Genomic DNA, 10,654 nt, shown 5'->3' with positions numbered 1-10,654 from the left:
TCTGTGGTGTGGATGTTTGCATTCTCAGTGGCCCAGGAAAGACCTGGAATCCAAATCCTTAATTCTCTATGTCAGCAGCATCCAGATGCAGGTTTCCTGAACGCTGCTTTCTCAGCTATACACCTCCCCCTCGTGTCAAAGATGGAGTCAAGCTTAAGGAGAGAAGGCTCCTCAGCTCTTTTCTGGATCTTGGTTGAGCAAGCTTGTTGGTGCTAGCCATCAGGTACCCTGGGCTCAGTAGAAAAGCTGGTGCTTTTGTAATCGACTTCTTGTCCCCACTGGTAGGATGCCAATTCCCCAAAAGTTCAGAGGGTGAAGGAGCACAAAAAGTGGTTGGATGGTGGGTAAAGGCAGATCTTGTGTTTTCAAGCATACACAATGGGTTTTCTCTCTTTCCCAAATCTTCTTTTGCAAGACAGAGGCTGTTCTCTGGCAAGGGCCAAGCCTACTGTAAAGAGCGTCTTGTCCATAAAGGGACTGGAATACAGTGAAGTCCTCAGGCTCCCATACATGGGTGCCAGGAGGGTTAATGCCGGCTCACACCAGGCCAAAGCTCACCCAACACTATGTTTATTCTGGAGAGAGGGAACAGATGTCTTTGCAAATTAGTGTTTAGTTTATGAGCTCATACTATAGATCTGGCCATCCAAAACAGGAAAGCATTCATCTCCTCTTCTGACTGAAGAGGCAATTCTGACAATGCGCGGTTTCTTGAACCAGCTTCCACAGAGCTCATCTTTCCAAAGGCAATGGGGAATAGAGCACTTCATTGACTCATTCATAATGACATGTGCCACAGCTAGGCTGGCCACTATTCAAGCTGGCTAGCGTGGTGTCCTAAGGTTCTGACAGGTAATTGTACAGGATTAGAAAACTCCTTGCTTCTATGGTGCTTCCCAAAGTGCCCATATGGAGAGAACCATTCTGTCAGCACTTGTTTGTCCTGAAAGGAACTGTTAAGAATAGAAACATCAAGACAATAGCAACAGTTCTGCCACGCATGGGGTCTTAGGAGAGTGATTATATCAAATTCGTTATCAGAAGGCTGTGGGGATCTGCGGGACCTTGCACTGCACAGGAGACAAGAGACACAGGCAGCCAGAAGAGGGTGTTACTGGTCGTGGACAATACCACTTAGATACAGATGCACACCCAAGTTGTAAACACTTGGGTGAATTCTGACTCCTGCTTTTTGGTGAAAGGAGGGCAAAAATCAAGGTGATAAAGCAGGTAAGAGATAAAACAAAGATAGCTGTACAATGTGATGAGAAGGGAAAGGGGTACATAGCTGGGACCCCACCCAGTCCATCCCAGCATCAGGATAACTGCCTGAGATATCAAAGCCAAGTTTAAGGAATGCCATTTCCCATTACCAGACCAGGTCACTGGGCATTCTCCTGTCTGGTTTAATCAAATTGCTTCCCTGTGCAGAAATACTTATTGTGGATTCAGTGGGTCCTTTTAAAAAGTACATTCCAAGTTGACATGAGAGATGGTGAGAAGGCATCCAGATTTTGTGCTAATAAAAATGTCCTTTGGATGCAGAGCAGCTCAAACTTGACATATTAGAGCGGCGTCTCTCACCAAGCAGCCAAACGTTTATTTTTTTTTCCTTTGTACCAGTCTGAGGGCTTTCTCTTTCTGGCTGTCATCTATGCGCTAAACTGGCCTGAGATACCCAAGTTTCAGGTGTAAAACAAACAGATTCTGCCAAATATAGCACCATGGAAGCAAGGTCAGTGGCTATCACTCATATGTGGCTGCTTGGGACTCAGTCAAAGCTGAGACTGATACAGGTGAACACGGAGTGAAGAAAACCCTTGAAACAACTTCCCACTGAAGCCACCGAGGGATGAGGGGGGATTTAGCCACCAAATTAAGGAGTAAGGCTCATTCACACCTGTCTCCTTAAGCCAATGTCAGGCAGTCGGAAAACCAACCCAGCATGCTCAGCCAACTGCAAACATGCCTGTCAGTTAGCCAAAAGGTTTTGTTTCATTTTTTGTAAGAAGCCCCAGAGGATTCCATGCATCCCAGGGATACACTTGAGTTAGCATGTTTGTAATGTTCTCCACCCAGAGACGTGTCCCTGTGTGTACCCTTAGGCCTGGCTTCAGCCAGAACTTCCAATCTCCTTTCCCTCTGGGCCACAGGGTAGGTACCTAAGCCCAGCTCTAGGGAGAGTTTGACAAAAGAGAAAAAGACTATCAAGTTTGTCTTTTCAAACTGTATTTAAATATACAATTTCCATAGCAAGGATGACCTGGTGGTAGCCAATAGATGGAACCACTTTCTAGCCACAGGAGGGGCTAGGAGGAACGAGTAACTTTTACTTTGCCCCCCAGACCTTCTCCCTTCCCTCAAATAAGGGAACCTTCTGATATGTTGCTTGCAATAAATCCCAACATAGGATAGTGAAGAATGTCTGTTTTAGCAGTAACAAAGGCAGGCTGGACAGTTGCAGTCAGGATTCATAACTCCTTGAAGTCAACAAACTGTCCCTGATCTGTCCGAAGGGGCTATTCTGTGGCATTTCTTACTAGAAAGCTCTGGGTGGAGTCCACGAAGGACTGAAGATCACCATGAAAGGAAGTCTGCCAGCACCTGGAAAGAGCTGAGCGTATCTGCTCAGGAAACTGGAGGCAGCGGCAGGGGCAGCCAACAGAGCCTGCCTTGTGTCACCCACCACTCAAGGAGAGGGGAAACAAACCTAGTGAATCTTTAACACTCATGGCCCAGGCAAAGTGCTTAAACAATGGGCCTCCTCCACTGTGTGGCTCCTGATAAGGGGTGCTGGGCTCCTCACCCAGGAGAAGCTTCTCTCATCGTAAGTAATAATCGATTGCAGCAGAGAAAGCAGCAAAACCTCCACAGCCGATGGCCCCAGCCTTTAAACCAGCTGCAAAACAAACAGGGAGATCAGACACTCCGGGTATGGAAGAGATGTCAGATTAAGTTCTAGGTGGAGAACTGCATGCACACAGATAAAGCAACCAATTCGACTAAGGCCAGTGAGGCCCCAAACAATCAGGCCCCCTTGCAGCATCTAGCCATACATTCATTTGGCTCTTCTCATCCCAGAGAATTAATCAGTTAGGTTCCATGGCAAGAGCTTCTTTAAAACAGGAGCCCTATGGAAGAGCATCAGCCTTAGAATCAGGCAAAGTAGACAGCTTGTCACCCTGACATTTGTTTACAGAATAAATTCCTGAGAAGGTGATTAAAGGAAGGTGGAAGGCGGCCAATTTGCTCCCAAGGCAGTAGCAAAGGCAGAAGATTCAGAGAGGAACAGCTAGCTCTACCTCCTCCTGTATCAGATACAAGTGTTTGGTTAAAGCGCAAGGGGACAGGCAATAGTAACAAATCTTTCAGCAATTATGCACAAAAAAGAGGATTTGGGCTTTGGGCAAGCCAGGAGGTGACGGTGGCTGGACAGCTGCTGGGCAAAGCCTGCTGCTTCCACGGAATCTTTGCCAACTTGACCAACGGATGGCAGCTTAATAACAAAGCAACTTTTAATCTTTATTCTAATGGAGGGTAATTATAACATGGAAAGTTTAAAAAGCCACTCTTCTAACATCATTAGAATTCCTGTGTTTTCTGCCTGAACAGGAAGATAACTGACAGACAGGTAACTGAAACATCTCTTAGAGCACGGAACACATTTTCCAAATGAATACCGAATATGTTTTCTAAATGCTTCAAGGGGTTGAGTGTGGTCCAGTGGCCCCAAAATAAGAGTACAGAATCCCAGGGTTAAGAGGAATCTATCCTTTTTGAAAAGAAAGCTGGAGTTTCACTTCACATGCACATCAGATTGGTAAAGATGCTAAGAGAGAACCACAGTCAACGCTGGAGGAGCTCTGAAGACATTGGCACGTTAATAGGCTGTTGGTGGAGCTACAGATTATTCCAACCATGCTGGAAAACATTTTGTAATTATGCAAGAAAAGTCACTAGCCTTTGCCCCAGAAATTCCACTGCTGGGCATATGCCCCCCAAAAGCAAACAGAGAAGGGAAGGTCCCATAGATGCCAAAATTTTATAGCAGCACTTCTTTTTGGTAGCAAAAAACTGTAGTACAAACTATATGGATGCCCAATGAGAAACGGCTGAGCAAACTGCTGCATGAGAATGTAATACACGTAATAAATTAGTATTACGTCACAAAAAATAGTGAATGTGAGAAATGCAATGAAAATGGTATTGAACTAATTCTGAGTTCTGAGAACAGAACCAAGGGAATAATATTCACAACTACAATAATGTAAGTGAAAATACTCAAATCCTGTCCAACTCGGGTCATAGGATCAAGCATTCAGAACCTAAAGGGCCCTTAGAGATCACCTAATCAAACTCCCTTCTTTTCCACATGAAATAGTTCCAAAGAGGTGAAGTGACTGACCTAAGTCAACCAAGCCATCACTAAGTGTTTACTAAGGACCAGGCAGAAGAACTACAAAGGTAAAGGTTAAATAAATTGTCTTTGCCCTCAAGCAGCCATGTACACAGAGGCATGTGCCAGGGACAGCCAGGGACCACACATGATCCCAGCAGGATGGCGCTTTCACCAACAAGGAGACTCCTACCAATGCAGCCTCCTTAGACAACTCAGGGCTTTTTAGCTTCAAAGTATCTGCTATACCATGGTTTCTAACACACAAGAGTGGGCCTGCACCAGATTAAAATGCAATTGAAAAATATTTAACAATACAAAGATGCATCCATCTATGAAAACATGGAAACAGTACATTTTAAAACTAAGATACACACAATTCACAGGAACAGAGGAGCAGGCCCTCCCTGTTTTGCTCTGAGATAGACACCACCATACCACACACCGGTGCCTGCCATCCAAAAGAGATCTATCTGCAAGGTGATTTTGCAGGGAAAGGTCAGGGAAGCTTCCCATAGGAGGTGCTGCCTGGGAGCTGAGACCTGAAGAAGATAGGATTCCCAGGGGAAGAGGGGAGGAAGGAGGGCAAAGCCCAGAGATGGCAGCAAGTAACATCTATGAACAGTCAGAAGGGCAGTATGACTAGACCACAGCAAGTGGAGATACATGGAATAAGGCTGTAAAGGTCACCTGGGTCAGGGTGGAGTGGAACTGAGATCTGATCTCAGGCCCTCTGTCTTGGTCCCAGAAAAAAGAGGAAAAGACACACCTCCTCCTTCCAATCAGAAAGAGGAGTGGGGCGCTATGTAACCCGCGAGACAGTTGCTTTGTTGATCAGGTTCTGCTCAAATTAAGGGACAATTCAATTGGTGGGGGTGGGGAATAGTACAGTGGGAAATGTTTCTTTTTAAAGTATAAAAAGTGAAAGAAAGAAAGAAAAAGAAACCTAGATAAAATTCCGAGTGCTATAATAAACTTCAGTATAACCATTCCAGGAACTTCACCATCAAGAGATTCTTCCTCAGCTCTAAGTTCCTTCACAGATCATACGATCACAGATTTTAGAACTGGAAGTGACCTTCAAGGTAACTGAGTCCAACCCCTACTTCTTACAGAAGAACATGAATCCCAGAGACTTGCCTCGGGTTACAGAAGACTGGAAGCCCAAAACCTCCAACTCCAAATCCACCCCTCTCCACTATACCATGGAGCGAGGAAGTGCCACCCGCACATCAACATTCACACGTGAGTAAATCTTAATTGCGGTCATCAGGAAATGATGGTCATCTAGTGCCTACACATGCCCTGGGCTGCCCTTGGCAGCATCAGCCTCAGGGCAATGACACCCACAATCACAAAGAACACGCCCAGAAGAGTGGTCTACTGACCTCTAAAGCCAATGGCTCCTCCAGTGATGCAGCCGCTGAGGACGCTGTTCTTCCAGTCGGATTTTCCTCGATACTACAGGATTTGCGAAATGCAGGTCAGTACCACAGAAACAAACCACACAAAACAATTAAGAAATAAATCACAGGTTTCCAGTTGGCCAATTCATTTCGCCACTAATAAAATCCCATCTTTTTCAAAGACAATTCTTTTTTTCAAATATTCTATTTTTTCCAATTATATGTAAAAATAATTTTTAACATTTTTAAAAATTCTGAGATGCAAATTCAAAGACAATTCTTAAAGTTTAGATTTGTTCCAAGGCATCTCCTGTGAATGTCACCAGGGCAAACTGATACAGAAGATCCAAAGCATTTAGGATGCCAGAATCTCTCTTCCTAACTAGCCTGACACAGGGAGATTAATTGAAATCATAAGCTTATAACTTTCACATGAAAAAGGAAGTCAGTTTCTAGCCCGTAAGGAGGGAAAAAACCAATACAAGGCATGTGACAAAAAGCGAACTTGGATGTCTCTGTAAAGGGCCCCTGCCCAGAATACTGGGAAATAGCCTTCCTGATAAAAGGAGCCTCTAACCTTCATAGTATCTCGATGCTTTTCTGGCACACAAGCCCCAAAGCATCTGAATCAGGCAGGGATGAGAAGGTTAATGTTCAGAAAGCCATCACTTACGGATTCTACCAGACACTCAGTACAGGAAAATATGGCACCCACGATGGCAAAATTTTTGGCATAGGACATTCCTCTCTGTCCCATGTCTTTAAGAACTTCTCTTGCAGTTGGTGTGCGATCGGGATTCTTTGGGTCAAAGCCCACATTTGTATCAATGCCAGCAGTGAACACTCCAAACGCTCCTCCCAAGACAAATCCTAAATAAGTCAAAGGAAAAACTGTTACTTTGCAAAGTTTCCTGTAGTAACCTCTGCCAGCAGTCACGCTAGCTTGATGTCCCTACTTTTTGGAAAGTGCCCGTGGATAAGACAGAGGTTGTTTGGGGGTTCCATCTTACATGGAGCATGAGTGCTGAAGACAATCATAAGCCCTCTAATGATCACTAAACACGCATGCTGGCATGTACACAAGATACAAATGTCTACACCACGTTACAGAGGGGCTCTTGGCTCCCAAAGCTCTGCTTCCTAGATGAGAGAACAGAAGTACAGGAAACACCCTAGACCAACAGCCAACTCTAAAACCAGCCACCCAACCCTACAGTCACGCCTGAGGCTGTTCCTCAAGCTCAGAAGAACCTGGTGATGGGCAGATGGAGGGAAATTGTCCTGGAAATCTAGAAGAAAGGAAACTGCCAAGGAAGGAACATCCCCACGACTCCTCCCATTCTCCTGAGACCCACAACCCACCTTATCCAAAGTTATTTTCACCCCTTTATAGAAGGAATACCATGAGTGTGGTAGTAATAGTCAATTCAGCTAAAAAAACAAACCATGAAGCACTGACTGTGTGCACAGCACAGCCCTAAGTCCCGGGGATACACAGGTGATAACAATAGCAAACATTTAAAAGGCACTCTAAGGTATACAAAGTGCTTGACATAGGTCATTATCTCACAGGGTCCTCACCACCCTCTTACAGATGAAGATGCCAAGGCTGAGAAGCTGAATGACTTGTCTAGAGTCACACAGTTAGGAAACGTCTGAAGGAGTCGAACTCAGGTCTTTTGGATTGCCAGTTGAGCACTATGCCCACTCTGTGCCAATAATGAAAACGTTCTAGTCTTCAAGGTAATTATAGTCTATTGAGGGGAGAAGAGGGATGTAGCATGTACACAAGTACATGTAAGTACAAGATCATGGGAGGAAAGAGAGAGGGGGAGGGAGAGGGAGAGAGGGAGAAAGGGAGAGAGGGACGGAGGGAGAAGGAGAGGGGGAGAGAGGGGGGGAGAGAGAGAGAAAGAGAAAGAGAGAAAGAGAAAGAGAGAAAGAGAGAGAACGAACTTCAAGAAGAAGTGACATGTGCACGAAAACCTAGGAGTCAGAGGTCAGGAGGGAGGCAGCAGCCTGGGCAAAGGCATTCAAGGTCAGCACCCACTAAGCCCCTCACCTCCCCAGCCTTCCAGCGCCCTAGACAGGGAACCCAGGTCACAGGCCTCAAGGCCGAAGGTTTCCCACCCGGGCCCTAGCCTTTTGTACAAACCCCGAAAGCCTCAACTGACCACTATGGCTCCCATCTTTCTTCTCTCCTTAGTTTCACTGCCCAACGTCATTTCATCCACTTGGTCTGTGCTCTCCATTTCCACTTCTAGTCACTCCAGGTTTATTCCAATCTGGCCTCCACCCACTGAAAATGTGTTTTGACCAGTTTCTAATCACCAAATCCTTTTCCCAGTCTTCAGTCTCTCTGACCTCAACGTAGTATCCGAACCTGTTATCTACCCTCCAGTGGCTTCCCCAATAGTACCCTATTACTGCAAGCACAACTGCTGTGGTTGCTCCTGGGCCTCCAGGACCTCTACCTCCTTACTGTAGGTATTTCCCAAGCTTGACTACTCACTGCTGCTCCCCTCTGCTAGATCCTCCCTCAGAGAACTCATCCACACTCAATTTCAACTATTACCTCAGTGAAAAATTCCCAAATCTTTGTCTTTAGCCCTGACTCCTCCTAAGTCTGTCTCCATCTACCTACCTGACATTTTGACTTCAGTGTCCCCATCACCTCAAACAGTCTAAATCTTGTACCTGCCACAGCACACTGGCTAATGCTTTTGCCTGTGGCATAGAATGTCAAAGTGAACAGGAATTCCCTGTGCCTGACTTCGTCTCTTCAATTCAACCCATCTCTGATGACTCTGGGTAAAATACCGGTCAGGATGCCCCATGTTTTCTCGACCTGACCTTCCTGCCGCACGTTTCCAGCCTAGCCTCCTAGCACGGCCCTTCGCCGCTCTCCCCGCCCCTGCCCACGTTCCAGCCTGGGTCTCTGCAGAACGGCCCCCTCCTCATCTGCGGCCCTTAAGGCCCCTCCTTCAGGAGCTGGAGCACCACTTTGTGCTCCCCGTCACTAACGCTCGCTGCCTCTTGAGATCAATTACTTAGAATAGATTTTTGCAAAGGTCAGCGGCGGCGGGGCTGTGCTTCACACTATTTATTAAGAACCTACTAAGGGCCACGACCCTGGGGAAACGGAGGCAAAACGGGAGGGGTCTGGGATGGTGTCCTGGGGCCAGCCCCACAACCTGACCCTCGCTTGGAGGCCCCGGCTCACCCCCAACGCAGGCCAGGGCGGCCTTGAAGGCGCAGCTCTCCATGGCCTTCTCCATCATCTTCTGCTCCTCGCTCTTGGCTGGGCTCGGGATCCCGCCCAGGACGCCGGGCTCCAGGAGCCGCGGCTGCCGCTTGTCCCCCACCAGGTGCTGCAGGAGCAGGCTGTACTGCAGCGGAGCTTCGGCGGCCGGCTCGGGAGCCGAGCCCGGGGGGCTGGGAGCCGGGCTCGCCGCAGCCATGGTCACCGCTGCCCCGGCCAGGCACGCTCTGCCGGCTGCACTTCCGGCCTGCCTGCCTTCCGGCAGCGGCAGATTCCACACCAGCCTGACGTTCCGCTGCGGCAGATTCCACACACCGTGCTAAGCCTGCCCTGGCCTATCCCGTCCACTCGCTCACAGCGCCACCGAAGAGCTGTGAGGTTTTGGTGTTTTGTTTTGTTTTGTTTTGTTTTTTTAAAAAACACTTCCGTTGGACTCAACACATTGTCGAGCGGCGTTAGTCGTTTGGGGACGCTAGCGTCCAGCGCGCGTGGCGTGACGGGAGCTGTAGTCCAAGTTTGGGCGACGGGCCCAGGTATCCGAGAACTACATTTCCCAGGAAGGCCCGCGCTGCACCGTGCCGTGCCTAGTCCTCTCTCTCCTTCTAGAGGCTGTTGGAGCTCCTTGCAGGGTCTCGAGGAGCATCAAATGAGAGGGCCGGCTCCCGACAGCAGGACAGAGGCGCATGCGCCCCAATCCTCCCTGCTCCCTCCTCCCTGCCTGCCTCACGCTGCGGAGCACGAGGCGCGGCGCCCGCGCTTTCCCACGTGACCAAGGGCTCCTAGCCTAGTGGCTTCAGTCTCTGTGAGGAGAGCGAAGCTGGAGGCCTGGGGTCTTCCCCAGAGGACCCGGAGCCGGGCGGGACACTGACTGTCCTAATGGTGCGAATGAGGAGGGAAAGGAGGTGGAGGACAGCTGCCATTTATCCGTCAGGGTGTCTGCTGCAGGTATTCCTCCCATTTTACAGCTGGTAACAGCAAGGCGAGGTCGTGTGGCCCAGCCTTAGAGGCCGGCTAATCTTAACCCGCCCATTTTACAGATGAGGAAACAGATCAAAGAGAGTCAAATCCTGCTTCTGACACATTAGGCTTGACGGCAGGAACCTCCCTGAGGCAGGAATGGGAGCCCGGAAGTCTAAGCTGTAAGAATTCAAAACTGCGCCCAGACTTCGGGGTGTCCTCCATCGGGAAAGGGCGAACCTCCCCAAAGTAATGGGATCGATCCTGTACGGAGGCTTTTACAGGTTACAAAACAGTGTGTCACACTAGCAGCATATACTTGTGCACACTTGTCCCACACATAACACATTGCATCCAGGTGTGTGCAATCAGTGCAACACAGTGTACCCACTCATGCATGCTTGTGTGTACACACACACGTATGCACGCATAAATACATGCATGTACACATCCAGGTCTTTATACATACATGCCCATAAATATCCATATATGTATATACATGCACATTCACACATATGTGTATGTGTGTATAACAAAAGACCTGGAGATATGTGTGTATATACACACATGTACATATGGATATACACATGCATATATGAAACAAAAGAACTGGAGATCTATGTGTCTTATATG

The 10,654-nt window shown here is 47.8% G+C and overlaps 1 protein-coding gene across 1 annotated transcript; it reads right to left on the bottom strand.

The window, feature by feature from the left end:
- Positions 1–2,212: 2,212 nt before the first annotated feature.
- On the bottom strand, positions 2,213–9,311 carry TIMM22 (translocase of inner mitochondrial membrane 22). The gene is made up of 4 exons (XM_036766138.1): positions 9,026–9,311; positions 6,476–6,672; positions 5,785–5,857; positions 2,213–2,899 (listed from the first exon to the last, which is right to left on the bottom strand). Exons 1-4 carry the CDS (start codon positions 9,261–9,263, stop codon positions 2,823–2,825), a joined length of 585 nt encoding a protein of 194 aa, XP_036622033.1. The 5' UTR covers positions 9,264–9,311; the 3' UTR covers positions 2,213–2,822.
- Positions 9,312–10,654: the final 1,343 nt, after the last annotated feature.

The sequence above is a fragment of the Trichosurus vulpecula genome, chromosome 7 (genome assembly GCF_011100635.1).
Source record: "Trichosurus vulpecula isolate mTriVul1 chromosome 7, mTriVul1.pri, whole genome shotgun sequence".
Lineage (NCBI taxonomy): Eukaryota > Metazoa > Chordata > Mammalia > Diprotodontia > Phalangeridae > Trichosurus > Trichosurus vulpecula.
This window is presented reverse-complemented; position numbering and strand designations above follow the sequence as displayed.

Bases quoted from the DNA above. Each gene is read 5' to 3' on its own strand.
- TIMM22 (XM_036766138.1), bottom strand. From the start codon at position 9,263: ATGGCTGCGGCGAGCCCGGCTCCCAGCCCCCCGGGCTCGGCTCCCGAG. The intron at 6,673-9,025 runs GTGAGCCGGGGC...TGACTTATTTAG, and splicing joins CGCCCTGGCCTGCGTTGGGG to GATTTGTCTTGGGAGGAGCG. The intron at 2,900-5,784 runs GTCAGTAGACCA...TTTGTTTTGCAG, and splicing joins AGGAGCCATTGGCTTTAGAG to CTGGTTTAAAGGCTGGGGCC.